Below are 21,227 nucleotides of genomic sequence, written 5' to 3' on the forward strand. Positions count from 1 at the left end.
CGGGGCGGGGTGCTGGGGGTGTGGCCTGCGGCGGGGGCCTCGGGAAGGGCGGGGCGAGGGTCTGGGGGGTGTGGCCTGCGGCGGGACGTCGGGTTGAGGCGGGGTCTCGGCCAGCTCAGACGCAGCCATGGCGGAGGCGGCTTTGGACGCCGTGAGAAGGGAGTTACGAGAATTCCCGGCCGCTGCAAGGGGTGAGTGGGCTCTGCCAGAGGCTGCGGCGATCTCCGAACATGGGAGGGGCCCTGGGATGCCGCTGACACCGGGGGCTCGGAACCTCGCGTGTGCGACTGGCCTAAGGCCCCGCTCGGGTTGCTCTTCTGTCACAACCCGCTTCCCTCCCCGAGTGTTCGCGCACTCCCGCGGCTTCCTGGGTGACTGTTCATGTCATTCCCGAGGCCCGGTGCCGTCTTGACCGTGGTCGTGACGAAGCCCTGTGTTTCCCACAGTCTTGAGGAATTTGCTGGTACCCTTGTTGAAAGCGCATCAAAGGCACACAGGTGGTGGCCGGATTTCTCCCCCACGTGCCCCACCTCCGGCCCCAACTCCCCTCTCCCACTTTGGGAGGACTGCAGGCTGACCAAATGGTCCCTGGCTCTTCCCCTGCTGAGTTTTTATTCCTTTTCTTTCTTCCTCTCTTCTCTCCTTTTTTCTATTTTTAAATGATTTCTTCCCACTGAACAGCAACACAGGCACATGTATATGTGATGGGTATGTAATATATAATGGTATGCAATGTAAATGAAGCAAGGTTCCCTCCCAGCCCCAGTTTGCATTCTTCCAGAAAGATTGTTTATATCCGTGCACACATGACTTTTTACACTTTTTTTGTACAAATAGTAGTCTGCTAAACATACTCTTCTGCACCGTGTATCTTGGAGATCATTTCACATTCCTCTACCTCAGTCTTTTTCACTTACTCATTTAGGTCATGTCCAATCTGTTGTTTTCAATAATGCTGCAACGAATGCTTTGAGTATTGATTTAACGAATACTTATTCAGCAACTCTGTGTGCCAGGTTCTGTTCACTGTGTTTGAGATACATCACTGAACAAAACAAATCTCTCTCCTTTACATTCTGTGCCCTGTTACATTCTAAGTGAGAAGGTGGACAGTTAATCACAGGTGTACTGAATGAGTAAGTTGTAGAGTAGAAGTAGGTTAGAAGGCAAGTGCAGGCAAAGCCCTTGGTGGGAGTGTGCCCGATGTGTTCAGGTAACAGTGAAGAAGCCAGTCTGCAGGAGCAGGGTCTTTGTGCACATGTGTGAGTATTTTTATTGGTTAAATTCTTTATATATATATTTTTTGAGACAGGGTCTTACTCTGTCAGCCAAGCTGGAGTGCAGTGGCACAATCATAGCTCGCTGCACCTCGACCTCCCAGGTTCAGGAGATCCTCCTGCTTCAGCGCCTGGGAGTAGCTGAGGCTATAGGCATGCACCACCATGCCTGGCTAATTTTTTTGAATTTTAGTAGAGACCAGGTGGTCTCAAATTCCTAGGCTCAAGCAATCCTTCCACCTCGGAATTCCAAAGTTTCGGAACACCGTGGAACGCATAAGCTGCTGCTCCCAGCCTTGTTAGTTAAATTCTTAGTAGAGTTATGGGGTCAAAGGAATTGTTTGGATCCCTTTTGAAATTTTCTCACTTTGAAGCCCCAGGAGAGAAAAGCAGCCATTCTCTAAAAATGGTGAGCAAGTAAAACAAATCCCTAATTGCAGAAGTCCAAAGGGTGAAAAAATGGCAGTTTCCACGTATTTCCAGAATCCCAGGCTGTGTTCAGTACTCACGCCTGTAATCTTAGCACTTCAGGAGGCCAAAGTGATGTAGCAGGATGAGCAGCAGACAAAACTCCTCAGACACCGGATTAAAGAAAGAGGTTTTTTATTCGGCCGGGAGCATCGGCAGACTCATGTCTTAAGAACCGAGCTCCTTGAAAAAGAAATACTTGGCCTTTTTAAAGGCTTACAACTTTAAGGGGTCCACGTGAAAGGGTCGTGATAAACTGAGCAAGCGTGGGAAACGTGACTGGGGCCGACATGCATCAGCTAACAGAACAGAAAGTTTTACAATGCTTTTTTCATACAGTGTCTGGAATTTACAGATAACACAAGTAGTTTAGGCCAGGGGTTGATGTTATTATTACTTTGTTTAACTCCTAGGGCCGGGTGGTGGTGCCAAGGTTGTCTGGCTATTTATCTTACTTTTGTTTCTTTCTCTCTTTTCTCCTGTCTTGTGAACTAGGCAAGGTGGGGGTAGGAAGGCAGCAGAATAGTAGTGGTCTCCTTCCTTAGTGAGAGGATCTCTTGAGGCCAGGAGTTCAAGACCAGCCTGGGCAACATAGTGAGACACCATCATGTGTGGTGGCATGTGCCTGTAGTCCCACCTGTTCAGGAGGCTGAGGCAAGAGGATTGCTTGAGTCTGGTGGTTCTGATGACAGTGGCGGCAGTCGAGTGGATGCTGTCATCATGCTGGCTGCAGTGGGGAGGCACGAGTCGGGCAGCAGAAGCGGCTCTGGGAGTGGCAGTGGTAGTAGTGAGTCCCCTGTTCCCTGCATCCCTGAGGCAGCCGACTGCACCACCCCCACCCTCACACAGCTGGGCAGGACCTGCTCTTAAGCCCAGACCCTCTGCTGCAGCCTCAACCTCGCTCCCCGCCATATCCCAGAAGCCCACGAGCACCCTGCCAAAGGTGCAGCCGGGACTTGTAGGGCCAGCCCCAGGACCATCAGGCTTATTTGTGTGGGGTGGTCGGGGCTGCCGTGCCATCTGCACCTTGCCTGCTGCCACTGTGGGGAAAATGCAAAGAGGAGGTGCAGCTGGGCCGCATGCTCCACAGAGCTGGCAGGAACTGGAGACAAGTGGGAGCCCCACCCCTTCCAAGTGGTGGAGTGGGAGCTCCCTAGGCACAATTGCAACCACCCAAGCCAGGGCTGCAACTCAGGTACCCCGTGCTCTTGGGAGCCAGGAGCAGGCAGAAGCCCCACCCTCCTGGCCGCAGCTGCAGCTGTGGGGCCAGGCATCTCTGCACCCTCGGGGGCCCAGGAAGGCCCCTTTCTGCTGCCACAGGCTCGGAAGTGCTGATCCTGCTGTCTGGCTTTCCCCACTGTCAGCACCTGATCTGATCATGGAGCAAAGTTGAGGCTGAACCTGGGTGCTGCTGCGGCTTGGCTGGGTGTGTGAATGCTCTGGGCAGTGCTGACACACCAGCCCCCTGCCACCTTGGCCCCCTCCGGCCTTTGGGTGCCAACGAGCATGGGAGGGAAGCCAAGAGGGGCTGAGGGCAGCTCAGTGCTGGCCTGCAGGCACCCCTTGGCACAAACAGCCTGGGTGCCATGAATGGTGGCAAGAGGCAGATGGGTCCCGGGTGAAGCCTGACCTTCAAGCCAGGGAAGGCCTGAAGCCTGGGGGCTGGGCTGCAGGTTCCATGGACTGGAATGGGAAATTTTGATGCTTTTTCTGGCCCACCCATGGCTGCCCATGGACCAATAGGCATGTACTTCCTCCCCTCTGAGGGCCATAAAAAGCCCCTAACTCAGCCAGACCAGAAGAGACAATGGGACGACCAGCTGCAGGAAGGAGCTGCCCTCTCTGCTGAGAGCTGGAGAGACTCGGCAACCTGCCCACAGACAGGAGCCACTCTAGCCAGGGAAGCAAGCAGGCAAGCCAGCTCTTTCTTTTCCAGTACTCCTGGGCCCAGTGGGGTCTTCTCACTCAGTTACAATTTTTGATCTAAGAACATTCACTTTCCAACTGATTGCAAAGTAAAGGTGACTGGCATGGTGTGGCCACGAGAGACGCAGCATAAGCTCAGAGGTGAACATCAGTGCCGGGACCATTTGGAGCAGGATGTAGTAACCACCAAATGGAGACCAAGGCCTTCTGGCTCGACCTAGAGCACGAATGTAGCAAAGCGAAGTCCTGCAGAGGAGCCATCCTCTCTGCTGAGAGCTGAACACTCATGGGGATACCCTGGCTGCGGAGAGGAGCTGCCCACTGTGGGTCTCCTCTGAGCTGTTCCATGGCTCAGTAAAGCTCCTCTTTGTCTTGTTAACCCTCTACTTGTCTGTATGTACTTCATTCTTCCTGGATGCAGGACAACAACTGGGGACGTGCTGAATGGCGGGGCTAAAAGAGCTGTAACATGAAGAGGGCTGAACCATGCGTCTTGCTCGCCACATGGTGGATGACAAGAAGGAAAGAAGAGCTGCAGCCCTTTGGGGAGCCCAGACCCAGGAGCTCCCCAAGCTGGGGTTCTGACATCCTCTTTAGGGCTCTGCAGTTCCTGGTATCTCCAAGCTTCCAAGCACCACCATGTTTCCTAGTGTCAGCTGTGGAAGCTACTTATGGTATACTTGGTCTAACTGCAGCCTTGCAGGAAACCAGCGCCCATGTTGGCACCTGGAGCTGCCTGCCCCACCGCAGCCCACATACCTGGCTGTGCACAGTGGCCAGACTCCACACTCATTGGCTCACACACACCTCGCCGCCCCACTCGCCCTTGGCAGGTGTGGGATACAGGTTGGTGGCATGAGCCGAGCACAGCCTGCAGGGATGAGTGGGCCCAATGGGCCTGAGCAAAACAGGCAAAGGCATCACTGGCCACAGAGGTTTCCAGCTGGCAAAGCAACACCCCAAAGGTCCGGTGACAGTTTGCGGCTGTGGTGAGCCATTATTGCATCACTGCACTTCAGCCTGGGCAACAGAGCAAGATGCTGTCTCAAAAGAATCTCAGCGAGTACAACAGGGAGATGTACTGAGCCTCAGACCACCGTCTCCCAAGGTGACTGCTTGGATGGGCTGGCATGACTGGGAAGGCCTTTGCCACTTTCCTATCTCCTGGATCCCATATCTAGTGGACGGGTGCCATCTTGCCTCTAGCCAGGGAAGCAAGCAGGCATGCCAGCTCTTTCCTTTCCAGTATTCCTGGGCCCACGGGGGTCTTCTCACTCAGTTACAATTTTTGATCTAAGAACATTCACTTTCCAACTGATCAGAAAGTAAAGGTGACTAACATGGTGTGGCTGTGAGAGATGCGGCGTAACCTCAGAGGTGAACATCAGTGTTGGGACCATTTGGAGCAGGATGTAGTAACCACCAAATGGACACCAAGGCCTTCTGGCTCGACCTAGAGCATAAATGTAGCAAAGCAAAGCCCTGTACACTTTATAAAAACCAGCAAAAAGACATTCCAGTCTGAGTGAGCAGCTGGGACAAAGTCAGGTACCACCTGAATAGAGGGTGTGTGGCAAGGGCAGGCACAAGACAGGAAATCAGACTGGAAGAGTAGGTTGTTCTTGGTCGTGCGTGCCAAGGCAGGCGGCATTCTCTAAGGAGCAGTGGTAAGCCATCGAGGCATTTGTTACTAGGGGTATGGCAAGATGAGATTGTATCTTCAGGAGATGACTGAGGCTATGATGATGAATACTTTGAGAGGGAGTGGAATTAAGCCAGAGAAACCAGCTAGTTCACTGCCGCAACCATCCAGCCAGGATGCTGGAGACTTCTATTCAACATTAGGCAAATATTTGCTGATTACATGCTGTGTGTTAGGTACTGTTCTAGGTCCCAGGGGGTACATCAGCGAACAAGATGAGTGTCTCTGCCCTTGTGGAGTTTACATTCTAGCAAGGGTGACAGAACGATAAACAGTTTATGTACATGAAATATATATATACTTTTTTGAGATAAGGTCTTGCTCTGTCACCCAGGCTGGAGTGCCGTGGTATGATGATCGCTCATTGCAGCCTCTAACTCTTGGACTCAAGTGATCCTTCTGCTTCATTCAGCCTGTAGTGTAGCTAGGAGTATAGGTGCATGCCACCATGTCCAGATAATTTTTAGTTTTTTTGTAGAGATGGGGTCTCGCTACCTTGCCAAGGCTGGTCTTGAACTCCCAGCCTCAGCAATCTTCCTGCCTCTACATCCCAAAGTGCTGGGATTACAGACATGAGCCACCATGTCCAGCCCTAAAATATATAGCATGTTAGATGGCGATGAATATGAAGGAGAAAAAATAGGGAAAGGGGTATAAAGATTTTTGACAGTGGGGAGGGGGACAGATTATAAATTTAGAAAGTATAGTCAGAGAAGGAAGCCTTATCAATGTGATATTTGAGTGAGGACCCAAAGGAGGTAGCTGGAATGTGGATGCCAGTGGAGGAGAGGAGACGGTGGGTTTGAGAGACACAGGAGACAGAATCAACAGGACTTAGAGCCAACCAGTAGGATGATGGGAGTGAAGGAGAAAGAAAGCTGAGTCAAAAAGAGATTTTGATTAGAGGTGACACAGGGCCACTGTAGACCCCTGCACAGGTGCATGCCACACAGCCCGCGGAAGTGCACATGGTGGCCCTGGGTGTCTGGACATGGTGATGCTGTTCAGCAGGACCCAAACCACAGCCCAGCCCTTCCTTTTCCTCCATTGGTGTCATCTGTTAGTTTGTCTCCCTGGGTAAGAAGGTTGTAAATTTCCCAAGATAATTGTGTGATCCCTGATAGCCCCAGATTAGCCAAGCCAAGTGCTCAGTAAATATCACTGTTGAAGGGGGCTTCCCAGAGCCACACCCCACCCAGAATAGCCCGTGGCCATGGGGCCTCAGCCTTACTCATTCTGGAGTTCCCAACACCACTCCATGGTGCCTTTCTGGTAGATGCTGGGAGGCTGGCCCTCCAAGGTGGGAAGGCAGAGAGGGTTCACTGTGCAGACACAGCCCCACGGGCGATTTGGATTATGGGTTGTGTAGCAGCCCCTGGCCCTGTGCACGGTCGGGGCCCATGCTGGTGTGTGTGCGTGATGCTTTCTGCTTTCATTTTCCCTCCTCATCCTTCTATTACTGGTTGTCCAGGGTCCTTTGGTCACCAATGAGCATTTCCCAGTGACAGCCTGGCCTTTCCAGGGAGGGCATCTCTTGGGCTGGGACTGGGTGCTGCTGACTTCAGCCCCTCCATCCCCCATCTTCCTCTTTCTCTCAGAGCTCAGCGTGCCTCTTGCTGTACCCTACCTGGACAAGCCCCCAACTCCGCTCCACTTCTACCGGGACTGGGTCTGCCCCAGCAGGCCGTGCATCATCCGCAACGCTCTGCAGCACTGGCCGGCCCTGCAAAAGTGGTCCCTCCCCTATTTCAGGTGGGAGCTGCCCTGGGGTTGGGTGTGAGCAGTGATTACTGGCATCTAGGCATGGGCTGAGCGTCCATTCCTCTAGAGCCACAGTGGGGTCCACGGAGGTGAGCGTGGCCGTGACCCCAGACGGTTACGCGGATGCCGTGAGAGGGGACCGCTTCGTGATGCCAGCTGAACGCCGCGTGCCCCTGAGCTTCGTGCTGGATGTGCTGGAGGGCCGGGCCCAGCACCCCGGGGTCCTCTACGTGCAGAAGCAGTGCTCCAACCTGCCCACCGAGCTACCCCAGCTGCTGCCTGACCTGGAATCCCATGTGCCCTGGGCCTCAGAAGCCCTGGGTGAGTGGAGGTGGGGTGGTCCTGGCCCGGGGCAGGGAAGATACAGGAAGGAGGGGGTCAGCCTGCTTGCCCTTAGGTGATGACCTGACCTACAGGCTTGGTCCTGTCAGCATCTGGTGCAGCTCACTAAATACATTCCCAGGCCTTGACTTAATCATAGACAAACTACCGAAGATTGTTGTCCTTCCTTCTGCCCCAGGGGAGGGCGGGCCCCTTCCCCAAGCTTTCCCAACCTCTCCCTCTTCTCCCTGACCCCTTTCTTGGGATTCTTCTGTGCTTACCCAGGTTTTGGCTCCGGCATCACTGGATGGCAGCTATCCCCAGCCTGGCCTTCCTAACTTGCTCTCTGCCATCTGCCCTGCAGGAAAGATGCCCGATGCTGTGAACTTCTGGCTAGGGGAGGCGGCTGCGGTGACTTCTTGTAGGTGTCGGGAATACAAAGGTGGGGAAGGAGCAGGTGGGGGCAGAGGGAGGGAAGACCCTGGTTGGAGGTTGGACTGACTGTTCTCTAAGATTTCTTTTGGCTTCTAGGACTCGGGCACCGCAGAGGGCTTCCCTTGACAGCTGAGGTGGGGGAAGGGACCCGTGGCATTGGGGGTGGGTGCATTGTTTCTTCTAGACCCAAAGAAAGCTCCCTAAAGACCAGCTGGGTCAGGGGGTAGGTGTAGGAGAACTTCCCCTCTTGGTGGAGAGGAGTCCAGGGCCTGGCGAGCATTAAGACCCTGGTAGGTGGAGTTCCAGAATGCCCATCAGAGCCCCTGGCATCTCCACCCCACTGACTCTGTGTGCTTCTCTTTTGTCATAGGCCGTCTTGGGGTGCAGGGCTCTCAGCATGATGGTTTGCCGCCTCTTGTGCCCCTGCCCTCCATACCCTGCCCCCGGGCCTTCTTTATGTTGGCAGTGCACAAGGACCCCTATGAGAACCTCTACTGCGTGGTCTCAGGAGAGAAGCATTTCCTGTTACATCCGCCCAGCGACCGGCCCTTCATCCCCTATGGTAGGGGATGTGGCCTGCAGGGGCTGGGGAATAGCTGGCCCAAGGGGGAGGGAGGCAGCAAGAGCCTGGGAGGCCAGTTCCCAGGCCTGAGGTGTGGCTGTGGCATCCCCACTGCACCAGGGCCCCTGATCCCCTTGCCCCTGCCCAGGGCTGGCTGGGGTGGAGGAGGGTCTGGCAAGTTCCAGGCCGTTTGCAGTTCCCCCACACCCTTCTCCCTTGGGCTCCAGAGCTGTACACGCCGGCAACCTACCAGCTAACCGAAGAGGGCACCTTTAAGGTGGTGGATGAAGAGGCCATGGAGAAGGTGTTTGTCCTGTTCTTGGGCTCTAGGGAGGCAGAAGGGCAGAAGCCTGGCCCTGAAGAGCAGGCACAAAAGATCTGGGGAGGTGGCACCTTGCTCTGAAAAATCCCTAAGTCTGAGGCCTTTCATTGCTGAGCTGAGCAGGGTCTGTGGTGTTGACCTTTGGAAGGGACACAGCCTGAAGTCCTGGGGGGTCTGGGGGGCTGCTCCCTGGCATCTGATGTGTTCCCAGGTGCCCTGGATCCCACTGGACCCCTTGGCGCCAGACCTAGCCCGCTACCCCAGTTACAGTCAGGCCCAGGCCCTTCGCTGTACAGTGCGGGCCGGTGAGATGCTCTATCTGCCGGCTCTGTGGTTCCACCACGTCCAGCAGTCCCAGGGCTGCATTGCAGGTAAGGAGTTGCCCAGGCTGCCCGGGGACAGGCCCCGCCAAGGTCCAGCAGGGCCTCTAGGGGGAGGCTTGGGAGGCTCCAGGTCAGAAGAGCGACCTTCATACTCAGATCCCCATTCTTCCCACAGTGAATTTCTGGTATGACATGGAATACGACCTCAAGTATAGTTACTTCCAGCTGCTCGACTCCCTCACCAAGGCTTCAGGCCTTGACTGATGGAGCACTGGTGAACATGGCCAGGCACGCCTCGGGGGAAGGGGCCAGCCCCTCCCTGGCCGGGTCAATTCTCGAGAGCCTGGAGTGTGCATGCTGGCTGCTGGCCCAGGTTCCAGCATGGCTTGAGATCAACTTTGGAGGATCTTGGAATGTGGTCATGAGGACTCAAGGTGCCAGGCAGGTCTGGGTGAGGGTTCTCAGGAAGTTGCCACACAGGTGAGCGGAGCAGGGATCAGGTACAGCGGCACCTCTCCCCAGTGCTGTGATGTTGGGAGAGTCACTGCATCTCGGGCATTGGTGTCCTGTCAGTAAACAGATAATAATGGCTCTACCTCGCGGGGCTATCATGGGCTTGGAGATGATGTCTATGAGGACCAGCGTGGAGCTGGCACACAGGACATGTTGAATAAAAGGAAGCTGTGAGTCGTATGTTCTTTTTTTTTTTTTTTTTTGAGATGGAGTCTCGCTCTGTCGCCCAGGCTGGAGTGCAGTGGTGTGATCTCGGCTCACTTCAACCTCCGCCTCCGGGTTCACACCATTCTTCTGCCTCAACCTCCCGAGTAGCTGGGACTATAGGCACCCGCCACCATGCCTGGCTAATGTTTTGTATTTTTAGTAGAGATGGTGTTTCACCGTGTTAGCCAGGATGGTCTCGATCTCCTGACCTCGTGATCCACCCTCCTCAGCCTCCCAAGGTGCTGGGATTATAGGCGTGAGCCACCTTGCCCGGCCTGTGAGTCGTATGTTCTGATCCTCCCTCTTGAAGTTGCCTTCTGTGCTCTAAGGAGGGCCTGAAGGTTCAGGTAAAAACTTCAGGGTGACCTTCACTGGGGGGTGAGGGCTGGATCCCAGCCTGGGCCCAAAGAGCCGTCAGCTGCCCAAGTTCCGCTGTCCATGAGAGCCACAGCAGCCCCTCCCTGGGACAAGCAAGCAGACCTCAGTCTTGGAACTCTCTCGCCTAGACCTCTTCGGCCCAGGACCTTGAGAGCTATTCCTAGCTTTGCTATGGTTACGGTCCTCCCCCAGTTCAGGGGCAGCAGGTGGGACCTGGTGCCCTGGGGATAACCCCTGTTTTTCCCATAATAGGCACAGGCAGGAAGGGACAGAAGCCCCTGCCTGTTCTGGGGCTGTCCCTCTGAGGAAGGAGTTGGTCTCCACACTCTGACCCCCTACAAACCATGCCCTAGAGACAGAAGAACCCCCTGCCCCTGAGTGCCAACCCACAGGCCTCATCCCTGGCCACTCAGCACCTGGCTTTGAAGGGCTGTTTTATGTGACAGCCACTCCCCTGCCTGTCGTGAGGGGGCCCGGGTGCTCATCTCAGATTGATGGAGCCCTGCAGTCAAGACTGGGCATTCCTGTCGAACAGGTGCCAGAGTTGCGAAAGGCCTGTGACGGGGCACTCCACTGTTCCCTTGGCTGCTGTTCTGGGACTCACCCCTGCTTTCCTTCTACTCAGCCCCTGGCAGCAGGCTCTCCGGACTGGGATTGCAGAGCTGGGAGTTCAGGGCTGGGCGGGGCAGGCCCAGGTGGTAATGGCTGGCGAGTGCCACAGAGGTATCAGGAGCGCTAGTACAGGCTTAGGGTGCCTCGTTTCCTGGACAGGTGGCTGGTCCAGGAGTGGGTGTGGAGCTTAGGTGGAGCAGAGGCAGCAGGTGGGAGGGACTTGGGACCAACTGGGACATTACATCCCTGGCTCTGGGTCAGAAAGCCCACAGTCCTTGATCCTGTGGCCACTGCTTCATCATTCCTGCTCCTAAAGACTCGGTCTCATGGCTCTGGTAAGGCCTGGCAGGGTGCTGGGTCCCCACGCTGACCCCTGCTCTCTACCTGGGGCCTGGTTAGTATGTTTCTTATGGGAGCCGTGGGGGCCTGGTTAGTATGTTTCTTATGGGAGCGGTGGGGGCCTGGTTAGTATGTTTCTTATGGGAGCCGTGGGGGCCTGGTTAGTATGTTTCTTATGGGAGCGGTGGGGGCCTGATTAGTATGTTTCTTATGGGAGCGGTGGGGGCCTGGTGAGTATGTTTCTTATGGGAGCGGTGGGGGCCTGGTTAGTATGTTTCTTATGGGAGCGGTGGGGGCCTGTTAGTATGTTTCTTATGGGAGCGGTGGGGGCCTGGTTAGTATGTTTCTTATGGGAGCTGTGGTCTTCTCCAGGTGTGGGGAGGGGAGTTTATTGACCACAAGACCAGGGCAGTGGGCAGAAGCCAGGGGAGAAGGAGGCCTGGGGATGAGGGATCCAGCCTGAGTTTTTTCTGCCCTGGGAACGGGCTCCTGGCACAGCTCCCTGGCACCATGGATATGGGCCCTGGAGACTCACAGGTTCCCAGCTGCCGTCCTGAGGCCCTGGAAGGAAGTGGCTGCTCTGTGCTCCTCTGACTCAGTTGCCTGGAGTGTGGGGGTCCTGGGCTGACCCTGGTGGATGAGGCTCTCCAGCACTGCCCTGGACCTGGTTGCTCCCTGGACTTGACCTGTTAGGCCCCTTGTGGAGGCAGGCAGAAGGCCGAAAGGAAGCAGTTGGCACTGGCTTCCCTGGTCCCGGTGCGCCTGCCAGGCTGCATTCCCGGAACCGGGGGATGGGTTTGGAGGGAGCTACTGGGGGACCATCTTCAGCCTGACCTGGCAGACGCGACAGCCTGTGAGGGGTCTGAGCTAGGAGCCACCTCCCCTGCCCAGGAGAGAGCCCATTTTCAGGATGCACTTCTGACCAGGGGTAGAGGGAGGGTGCGAGAGCAGCTCAGCCAGGGCCCAAGGCCCTGACTTGCCACTTCCCCTCCCTCGATAGCTTATGTCCCCTGCCACCCAAGACCAGCCTGAAAGCTGCTTAGCCGGGGTGTGGGCTGGGGATGTGGGGTGGAGAGCCTAAAGGATACTACCCGAAGGAGGTGGAAGCAGGTCTGTGTGAGGCATAAATCTGGAGCCAGCCTGCCCGGGCTCCAGTCCCAATTCTGGACCTCAGGCAAATGACTGCTTCTCTGTGCCTCAGTTTCCTCGTGGAGTGGGTCGTCATAAATAGTATCTGCGCATACGGTGGTTGTGCGACAAATGAGTTAATGTATGCAAAGCCCTTGGCCCAGAGCCGGCGCAGAGCATTGTGTGAGTGCTGGCAGGCATCATGATGGAGATGTCATGTCTCCTCTTGTTGATTCAGGATTCTGATGGGATGGAGGACAGGCCTGGGGTTCAGGATTAAGCCTTAAGGCACTGCTCCAGCCTCCTTTGCAGCCCCTGTCACCCTTGGCTTCATCAGCCTGTAGCAGGTCTCCCCTCTCCCGCCTCTGCAGGCAGAGGTGTCCAGGACCTGCCTGCTCACAGTTCGTGTCCTGAAGGCCCATCGCCTACCCTCTAAGGACCTAGGTGAGTGCGCACCGCCCTGGCGCCTCTGCTGGGCTGAGGGAGGAGGAGGGTGCTGAGGAGGAGGGTGCTGTGGCTGGATTTGGTGGAGGCGGGTGGGCTGGTGGGCAGGGCCTAGAGGAGGGGGCTGAGAGGAGCTTCTGAATGGAAGGTGGCAGCTGGGGCTCTGCCTCTGTCCCCCGCTTCCCCTCCCCTTAGTCTTACCCCACATGGGGCTCCAGGTGATGGAAGGAAGTGGGTCTGGGTGGCTGGGAAGGGCTCTTGGCCACCGCTGGGCACTTGTTCCTTCCCACAGTGACCCCCTCTGACTGCTACGTGACTCTCTGGCTGCCCACAGCCTGCAGCCACAGGCTCCAGACACGCACAGTCAAGAACAGCAGTAGCCCTGTCTGGAACCAGAGCTTTCACTTTAGGATCCACAGGCAGCTCAAGGTGGGCCAGGCATCAGCGCTAGCTCTACCCACATCCCCACCAGCCGCTGCCGCTGCCCGGCTCACCTTCCCGTCCCCTCCCTCCTGCAGCCCTGTCACTTTTTCCCTCCAGAATGTCGTGGAACTGAAAGTCTTTGACCAGGACCTGGTGACCGGAGATGACCCTGTGTTGTCAGTGCTGTTTGATGCGGGGACTCTGCGGGCTGGGGACTTCCGGCACAAGAGCTTCTCACTGAGCCCTCAGGCAAGGCGGTGTTTCCATGGCAGCCCCAGCTGGTGTCTGGGTTGAAATGCCACATGCACATGCACACACATGCATGTCTCTCATACTCACTGACACATGCGCACTCCTGACCCTTTCTAACTCGCTTCTGGCTCTCTTCCCAGGGTGAGGGGTGCCTGGAAGTTGAATTTCGCCTGCAGAGTCTGTGAGTCAGGGGCCTGGGGCCGTTTGGGTGGGAGTGCCTCGTGGGAAGGACAGCACTAGTGCCTGGGGGATGCCCAGGTCTCTGTGGGGTGAGAACTTGGACTCCTACTAAGGGGGCTTTGGGATCTCTTTCCAGGGCTGACCGTGGCGAGCAGCTCGTCGGCAATGGCGTTCTGGTGGTGAGTGTGACCAGTGCTCTGGGAGGTGGTCTGGGGTCCCCGGGACTCCCTCGTGCCAGCAGCTTGAGGCACAGGCCCACCGCTGCCTCTGTCTGGGGACCCTGGGATTTCAGTTTGTTAAGGGAATACAATCTCAAGGGTCCAGGTAATGAAGTGCAGACCAGCAGGAGCCAGGGTGCTGGGAGGGTGGGGTCCCTGAATGGGGGTGGGGTTAGTGTCTGAGGGGCTCTCTTCATGACTCAGGCCCGGGAGCTCTCCTGCTTGCACGTTCAACTGGAGGAGACAGGAGACCAGAAGCGTGAGTCCCCAACTCACTGGGACAGCCCCCGGCTCTCAGCCCGTCTTCCCTCTTTAAGCATTGGACAATTCTCTGTGGGGCTCCCTGGGGCCTGACCTTTCCCCTTAGGCCTTCTCAGGGGGACCGTGGTGGGGGCTCCATCTCGTACCCCCGGCCTGACCAGACTATTTCAGTGGGGAGAGGGAGGTGTTCTCCAGGCCTCCCAGCAAGATGGATTCTGTGGGCAGAGATAGTGCCCTCAACCTCTCTGCTCTGGCTCCTGTTTCCAGCCTCAGAGCGCAGAGTTCAGCTTGTGGTTCCTGGGTCCTGTGAGGGTCCGCAGGAGGCCCCTGTGGGCACTGGCACCTTCCGCTTCCACTGCCCAGCCTGCTGGGAGCAGGAGCTGAGTATTCACCTGCAGGTAGTGTGCCTCGCCCCCTGGAGGTGGGGCCCCCAGAACTTCCTCCCTCCCTCCACCCCTCCTCCCAGTACCCTGGCTCAGCACCTCCTCCCAGCCTGACCTCTGCCCCACCTGGCAGTGTGGGCACGCTGGCAGCATGTGTGGGCCCATGCTGGCCTCCCCTGCCCGTCCCTCCCATACCTCTATGGCTGCCAGTGGGAGTTTGGTGAGGTCCGTGTGAGAAGCGGAAGCATAAAGATTCTTAGGTCTCCGTCTTTTGTCCCCTACAGGATGCCCCCAAGGAGCAACTAAAGGTGCCACTGAGTGCCCTGCCCTCTGACCAAGTGGTGAGGCTTGTCTTCCCCACATCCCAGGTACTGGCCTCCCAGGGGAGGAAGCAAGGTGCCTGGACTGGGCTGGGCCCCAGGCCACAGAGGGACGGGCCTGCTTCCCGCTTCTCTCCGTGGGCCACACCCTGAGCAGGTGCCAAGGGCCAGGCTTTTTGGGGAGTATCCTCTGAGCATCCCTGCTTCAGGCCTGGCCCCTGTGGAGACGGTGTGGGGGTGGTACGCCTGGGGTCAGGGTAAGAGGAGCAGAGCTGGGTGGAGGTGGCTGACCTTTGTGACGGGGGCCTTCATGGTTTTCAGGACCCCCTGATGAGAGTGGAGCTGAAAAAAGAAGCAGGGTGAGAGGCCTAGCTGGAGACTGGGCAAGGTCCTGGAAAAGTAACTGGGGCGCAGGGCTGGAGCAGGCCTGGAGGAGTGAGGGGGAGAAACAGCCACCCCTCATCCTCATGCTCTCTGAAGGCACTCAGGCTGGCACTCAGCAGGGGGCACGAAGTACTGGGAGGAGCCTTAGCACCTATGGTCGGAGGGATGAGTGAGTGGCCAACCCAGTGCCAGGCACCTGGGGAGCACTTGATAAATGTTTGGCTGGAAAACGCAGGGAGGTGAGGATGGAAAATGGTAACATGGTTTGGGGCGCAGAGAGGGCAGGAAAACCAAGGGAGAGAAGAGGGGAAATTGCGTCTTTTTGGGTGGAAGCTGTTATGGCCGGATCTTAAATGATCTTCGTAGAGTTGTCGCCCACTGCCTTGGGAGAGCGGCTTCTCACCTCTCGGAGACAGAATCATTGGCCCTTTTCTGTCCCTCCCCCTGTCTTTTTTTTTTTTTTTTTTTTGGAGACAGAGTCTGTTGCCCAGGCAGGAGTGCAATGGCATGATATTGGCTCACTGCAACCTCTGCCTCTGGGGTTCAGGCGATTCTCCTGCCTCAGCCTCCCGAGTAGCTGGGATTACAGGTGCCCACCACCACACCTGGTTAATTTTTATATTTTTAGTGGAGACAGGGTTTCCCCATGTTGGCCAGGCTGGTCTTGAACTCCTGGCCTCAAGTTATATGCCTGCCTCAGCCTCCCAAAGTGCTGGGAGTACAGGCGTGAGCCACTGCACCCGGCATCCACCCTCTTTGTAGTCATTTTTGAACTCCATGGGTGAGGGACAGAGCACGAGACTTGGGTGGGGGGATCCATGGTGTAGGTCCTTCCTGGGGGCCTATCTGCACCCGGGACCCCAAGCAGCCTCTTATGGCCACGGAATTCTGTGTCCCGCCAGTCTGCTTTGCTGCATTCCCAAGCATGTCCACATGGACACACCCTCCCTAGGTGTCAAACTTCAGTCTCGTGACACAGGAGTGGCAGTGAGGGTTGGGGAGAGGAGGGAGGGCAGTGGGCAGTGCAGGTGAGGCAGACCCAGCTTTCGATTCTCTGGGGAGGGCTGAGAGCTGTCTCATGTTCTCCTCCCTCCCCTGCCAGACCGAGGGAGCTGGCCGTGCGACTGGGCTTCAGGCCCTGTGCAGAGGAACAGGCCTTCCTGAGCAGGAGGAAGCAGGTGGTGGCCACGGCCTTGCGGCAGGCCCTGCAGCTGGACAGAGACCTGCAGGAGGACGAGGTTTGGGGGCTGGGCTGGATGGGGTGTCCCCGGGCTTGCTTGTTCAGTGCTGAACACTGGAGCTGCTTGTCCCCACCCTGCTTCCTCTCGCCTGGCGTTAGGAGGGACTTGGCCCAGGCAGTGTTGCTTGAGGTGCCTGGAGCCCACACGGGAGCTGCCTCGTAGGGCTGGCTTTCCTACTCTGTTTCCTGGTTCTCAGCCTAGCCTGTCTGAGGAGTGAGACAGATAGCTGGCATGAGGCCTGTTGGTCCTGGGTTGCCTCAGGAGGTTCATATTAGCCTGGGCCATCTCCTGGGGGAGTGATGGCAATTTGGGAAAATTTTAAGGTGGGCCCTGCGTCTTCCAGAAAGTGAGCATCAGACTCAGGGGCTGAGGGTGAGGAGATGAGGCTCAGAACTTGCCTGGGCCATTTTTTCCTGGAGCCCTTAGGACTGGAGGAGCTGGGTGCTTACTAAGGCTGTTTCTGGCCCCCAGGGCTGACTCAGAACTGGTCCCAAGACCTGTGATCAGGCCTTAGCTGTGGGCTGGGTGGCCACTTGACCTGCTACCTCCTCTTCCCCTCTTCCCGTGGCTTGGCCTTCCCCATCCCTAGGGCCTCTGCAGGCCTGGCTGTCTTCTTTTCCAGATCCCAGTGGTAGCTATTATGGCCACTGGTGGTGGGATCCGGGCAATGACTTCCCTGTACGGGCAGCTGGCCGGCCTGAAGGAGCTGGGCCTCTTGGATTGCGTCTCCTACATTACTGGGGCCTCGGGCTCCACCTGGTGAGCTGGGGACAGGCTGATGCTGGACCCTGTGGGGCAGGGGGTGCTGGTGCCAGGGTTCTCCTAGGCCTCTGAGCAAACTAGAAGGGCTGGGAGAACGAACGTGCCAGGGAGAAATGTGCTCCAGAAGACCCTGGGGAGGTCCCTGCCAGGCTATTGTCCTAGAAAACCCGGGGCACGTGAGGTCTAGATGGGGTCCTTCAGTGACAGCCCTCTGGCTTTGGCTTTTCCCAGGGCCTTGGCCAACCTCTATGAGGACCCAGAGTGGTCTCAGAAGGACCTGGCAGGGCCCACTGAGTTGCTAAAGACCCAGGTGACCAAGAGCAAGCTCGGTGTGTTGGCCCCCAGCCAGCTGCAGTGGTACCGGCAGGAGCTGGCCGAGCGTGCCCGCCTGGGCTACCCAAGCTGCTTCACCAGCCTGTGGGCCCTCATCAACGAGGCGCTGCTGCATGACGAGGTGCGGGGGCTGCGGCCGGAGGCAGAGCCAGGGCTGGAACTGGGGCACGGCGCTGGATGGCAGGGTGGGAAAGGGCCTGGGCACCCAGGTGGCTGTGGGTTCAGGTTCCACTCGTCTTTCCCCAGCCCCATGACCACAAGCTCTCAGATCAGCGGGAGGCCCTGAGTCATGGCCAGAACCCTCTGCCCATCTACTGTGCCCTCAACACCAAGGGGCGGAGCCTGTCCACTTTTGAATTTGGGGGTGAGTGGCCCCAGAACTGAGATGAGACCTGTGCCCTCGCGGTTGGTGGAGTAAGGGGAGACGGGGCCTGTGTGCAGACGGCAGATGTCACACCCACCTCTCCTGGGCCAGGTCCTGTGCTTTCTGGAGACTGACACCCTACCAGGGTCCCTTGGGCCTTTGGGAAGGAGGCAGGGGCCTTAGGTCCCATGCACAAAGCCCAGGCCACAAGGCCTGGGCCTCCTGGTCCTCGGCTGCCCTAAAGCAAAGCCCTGGGTGGGGGTGCAGGTGCCTAAGGGCTCTGCACCATGAGGCTGAGGGGTGGCCTTCTCACAGAGTGGTGCGAGTTCTCTCCCTACGAGGTCGGCTTCCCCAAGTATGGGGCCTTCATCCCCTCTGAGCTCTTTGGCTCTGAGTTCTTCATGGGGCAGCTGACGAAGAGGCTCCCTGAGTCCCGCATCTGCTTCTTAGAAGGTGAGGGGCGCTGGGTAGGCTGGGGAAGCTGGGCCGAGCAGGGAAAATGGGCCCTGAGAGAGAGGGTGGCCCTCGGTCAGAAGAGCTTCCTGGGTCAGGACTGGCCATGGGGAAGGGTAGGGTTGGGACAGGAGTCGGGGGCCCTCTTCCCTCACGGCTGCTCTTTCAGGTATCTGGAGCAACCTGTATGCAGCCAACCTCCAGGACAGCTTATACTGGGCCTCAGAGCCCAGCCAGTTCTGGGACCGCTGGGTCAGGAACCAGGCCAACCTGGGTAGGTGCTCCGGCCCCTTCATAAGGGTGCCAAGAGGCAGCCACCTGGGGCTGTACCGGGGGTGGGGGGTCTCACCTCTTTCCCCTCCAGGGTCACCACCAAGGTGGGGATAAAGATGCAGGAGTCCCCATTCTCCCCCCACACCCCCACCTTGCCTGTGTAGACAAGGAGCAGGTCCCCCTTCTGAAGATAGAAGAACCACCCTCAACAGCCAGCAGGATAGCTGAGTTTTTCACCGATCTTCTGACACGGCGCCCACTGGCCCAGGCCACACACAATTTCCTGCGTGGCCTCCATTTCCACAAAGACTACTTTCAGCATCCTCACTTCTCCACCTGGAAAGGTACTTGCTTCTCTCAACAGTCCTCCTGTGGCCACCTGAGCCTTGAGTCCCCAGCTCCAGACACCCCTCCCGGTCCACTCTCGTTCTCCTGCTTTGAGCTCGATTCCCTGGACTGCTTGGAGCAGGGGTCTTTTTCTCCTTGTCTTGGGGACCCAGGGCCCACCTGCAGGGCTGCGGGGGTGTTAGTTCAGCAGGAGAGCAGGGGCCAGAGGCCAGAGTCTCCTTCCAGCAGGAATCTGGTACCCTTGGTATCCGTGACAATTGCTGCTCTCCCCAACCTTCCAGCTACCACTCTGGATGGGCTCCCCAACCAGCTGACACCCTCGGAGCCCCACCTGTGCCTGCTGGATGTTGGCTACCTCATCAACACCAGCTGCCTGCCCCTCCTGCAGCCCACTCGGGACGTGGACCTCATCCTGTCATTGGACTACAACCTCCACGGAGCCTTCCAGGTTGGGGAGGGTGGGCAGGCATGGGAGGTGGTGGGTGGCCCCTGCCCCCTGAAGAGAAGGGCTTTGGAGTCCAGTGTCTGGTCCAGCTTCCTTTAGGAGCTGTGACAGTGACTGCATGTGACTGGGACACTGGAATCTGTTACTTTGCCACTAGAGGAGCTCATTCTCTTCCGGAAGTTGGGAAGCTGTCGAGGTTTTATCTTGTATCTGGGTCCTCTTACTGACCTGCGAGGTGTGGTCCTGGGCCTCCGGGCCCACCTGCCGAGTCTGCTCTGCCTCCCAGTGTCAGAACTGGAGTGCTGGGAGCAGCCCAGCTCCGTCTAGCCCCAGAGGAGCTGCCACCAAGGCCTGTCAGGTGTGGCGTTTTTTTCCCAAAGGCTGGCTTCGTAGGCCCCACTGGAGCCCCTGACTTGGCGTTTGAGCCCCAGGTCCGTGAATCTTGGTGCATCTCACACCGTCAGCCCCAGTATTGAGGACACCAGGGTCCTGTCCCTCTGAAGCCCCTTCTGCCTGCAGCAGCTGCAGCTCCTGGGCCGCTTCTGCCAGGAGCAGGGGATCCCGTTCCCGCCCATCTCGCCCAGCCCGGAAGAGCAGCTCCAGCCTCGGGAGTGCCACACCTTCTCCGACCCCACCTGCCCCGGAGCTCCTGCGGTGCTGCACTTCCCTCTTGTCAACGACTCCTTCCGGGAGTACTCGGCCCCTGGTGAGCCACTGTTCACCTCCCCCTCCTGCTGCCCTAGTCCCCCACACTCCCTCCGTGCCCTGTGCATCCCCAAACCCACCTTCCCCACGTGTTCCCCCATGCCAGGCTCCACTCTCTCCACAGGGGTCCAGCGGACACCTGAGGCGGCGGCGGCTGGGGAGGTGAACCTGTCTTCAGTGGACTCTCCCTACCACTACACGAAGGTGACCTATAGCCAGGAGGATGTGGACAAGCTGCTGCGCCTGACACATTACAATGTCTGCAACAACCGGGAGCAGCTGCTGGAGGCCCTGCGCCAGGCAGTGCAGCAGAGGCGGCAGCGCAGGCCCCAGTGATGGCCGGGGCCCCTGCCTGGCCCTGCCACCCCGACTCTCATTCATTCCCTGGCTGCTGAGTTGCAGGTGGGAACTGTCACCACCCAGTGCTTCAGAGCCTCTGGGGCTCAGGTGACCCTGTCCCAGGGTCCATGCTGAGGGCTGGGAGCTCCCTGGGGCCTCAGCAGTTTGCAGGGAGGTAAGGAGGCCGAGCCCATTTGTGTATCACCCAAAACCCCATGGCCCATGTCTGTTTTCCCTTCTGCACTACCTTGAGTAGTTGGACAAGGTGAGATGGAACACTTGATACATTACAGACTCATACACATGTGAGGCGCTATCTGAGACCAGCTGTTCTTACTGCGGAGAAGGGCCATGTCATTCTAGGCTTTTGGCTGTACGTGGCAAGGGCTGGTACAGAGCTCGCTCGTCGGCGTGGGCTTCCTCCGAAGAGTAGATTCTCTGCACATGTCCACATCCACCTGTGCTCAGTCACCCCTCCGAGCAAGGAGGTGGCCACGTGGGCCTGGGGTAGCCCTGGCCTTGCCCACCTGCTCTGCTGGAACACATCTCCTCTTCACCCAGACAGGAGTGCAGGGGGAGGCCAGGCAATGGCTGTTTCCTGCCACATGGTGGGAGCCATCTCATAACAAGGAACTGTCTATTCCAGAAGCTGGGCCTGGGGAACTGGGTTGAAGCAGCCACGGGAAAGAGCCCTTTTGCCTGTGGCTGGGTCTCATTCTGGTCCCCTAGACGCGTCCTCGCTTGTGCCCCTGAAGTTTGGTGTTGCCCTGGGGTTCACCTCAGGGATCAGACCTGCTGGGAAAACAGTGAATTTAGTAGGGTATG

The 21,227-nt window shown here is 57.6% G+C and overlaps 3 protein-coding genes across 9 annotated transcripts in view; 2 read left to right on the plus strand and 1 right to left on the minus strand.

The window, feature by feature from the left end:
• The first annotated feature begins 85 nt into the window (after positions 1-85).
• JMJD7 (jumonji domain containing 7) lies at positions 86-9,784 on the plus strand. 3 transcript variants are annotated; one of them, XM_050799548.1, is made up of 8 exons: positions 86-191; positions 6,972-7,125; positions 7,202-7,455; positions 7,820-7,897; positions 8,261-8,452; positions 8,680-8,756; positions 8,986-9,145; positions 9,273-9,784. In XM_050799548.1, exons 1-8 carry the CDS (start codon positions 128-130, stop codon positions 9,359-9,361), a joined length of 1,068 nt encoding a protein of 355 aa, XP_050655505.1. In that variant the 5' UTR covers positions 86-127; the 3' UTR covers positions 9,362-9,784. The 3 variants fall into 3 exon arrangements, with proteins under 3 accessions (XP_050655505.1, XP_050655506.1, XP_050655507.1); XM_050799549.1 differs by having other exon boundaries at positions 7,820-7,876; XM_050799550.1 differs by having other exon boundaries at positions 7,820-7,876; positions 8,357-8,452.
• Positions 9,785-10,021: 237 nt separating this feature from the next.
• PLA2G4B (phospholipase A2 group IVB) lies at positions 10,022-20,704 on the plus strand. Of its 5 annotated transcripts, none has more exons than XM_050799435.1 (20): positions 10,022-12,457; positions 12,646-12,718; positions 13,011-13,147; positions 13,259-13,390; positions 13,534-13,574; positions 13,710-13,752; positions 13,996-14,050; positions 14,320-14,450; positions 14,720-14,803; positions 15,077-15,114; positions 16,242-16,377; positions 17,003-17,139; positions 17,374-17,596; positions 17,722-17,839; positions 18,155-18,292; positions 18,462-18,566; positions 18,730-18,909; positions 19,195-19,361; positions 19,878-20,064; positions 20,188-20,704. In XM_050799435.1, the coding sequence occupies exons 1-20, from the start codon at positions 12,419-12,421 to the stop codon at positions 20,397-20,399; spliced, it is 2,376 nt and encodes a 791-aa protein (XP_050655392.1). In that variant the 5' UTR covers positions 10,022-12,418; the 3' UTR covers positions 20,400-20,704. The 5 variants fall into 5 exon arrangements, with proteins under 5 accessions (XP_050655392.1, XP_050655393.1, XP_050655394.1 ...); XM_050799436.1 differs by having other exon boundaries at positions 19,881-20,064; XM_050799437.1 differs by having other exon boundaries at positions 13,053-13,147.
• Positions 20,705-20,708: 4 nt separating this feature from the next.
• SPTBN5 (spectrin beta, non-erythrocytic 5) overlaps positions 20,709-21,227 on the minus strand; it is a 45,253-nt gene continuing 44,734 nt past the window's right edge. Inside the window, exon 67 of the mRNA XM_050799311.1 lies at positions 20,709-21,194. Within this exon, the coding sequence (XP_050655268.1) occupies positions 21,182-21,194 (13 nt within the window). The 3' untranslated portion in view covers positions 20,709-21,181. The remainder of the gene's footprint in view (positions 21,195-21,227) is intronic.

This window comes from Macaca thibetana, chromosome 7 (genome assembly GCF_024542745.1).
Source record: "Macaca thibetana thibetana isolate TM-01 chromosome 7, ASM2454274v1, whole genome shotgun sequence".
NCBI lineage: Eukaryota > Metazoa > Chordata > Mammalia > Primates > Cercopithecidae > Macaca > Macaca thibetana.

Excerpts from the sequence above, each read along its gene's own strand:
- JMJD7 (XM_050799548.1), top strand. The coding sequence starts at position 128 with ATGGCGGAGGCGGCTTTGGACGCCGTGAGAAGGGAGTTACGAGAATTC. Across the intron at positions 8,757-8,985 it reads ATGAAGAGGCCATGGAGAAG|GTGCCCTGGATCCCACTGGA; the intron begins GTGTTTGTCCTG and ends ATGTGTTCCCAG. Across the intron at positions 9,146-9,272 it reads GTCCCAGGGCTGCATTGCAG|TGAATTTCTGGTATGACATG; the intron begins GTAAGGAGTTGC and ends TTCTTCCCACAG.
- PLA2G4B (XM_050799435.1), top strand. The coding sequence starts at position 12,419 with ATGCAAAGCCCTTGGCCCAGAGCCGGCGCAGAGCATTGT. Across the intron at positions 14,051-14,319 it reads GGAGACAGGAGACCAGAAGC|CCTCAGAGCGCAGAGTTCAG; the intron begins GTGAGTCCCCAA and ends TCCTGTTTCCAG. Across the intron at positions 19,362-19,877 it reads ACCTCCACGGAGCCTTCCAG|CAGCTGCAGCTCCTGGGCCG; the intron begins GTTGGGGAGGGT and ends TTCTGCCTGCAG.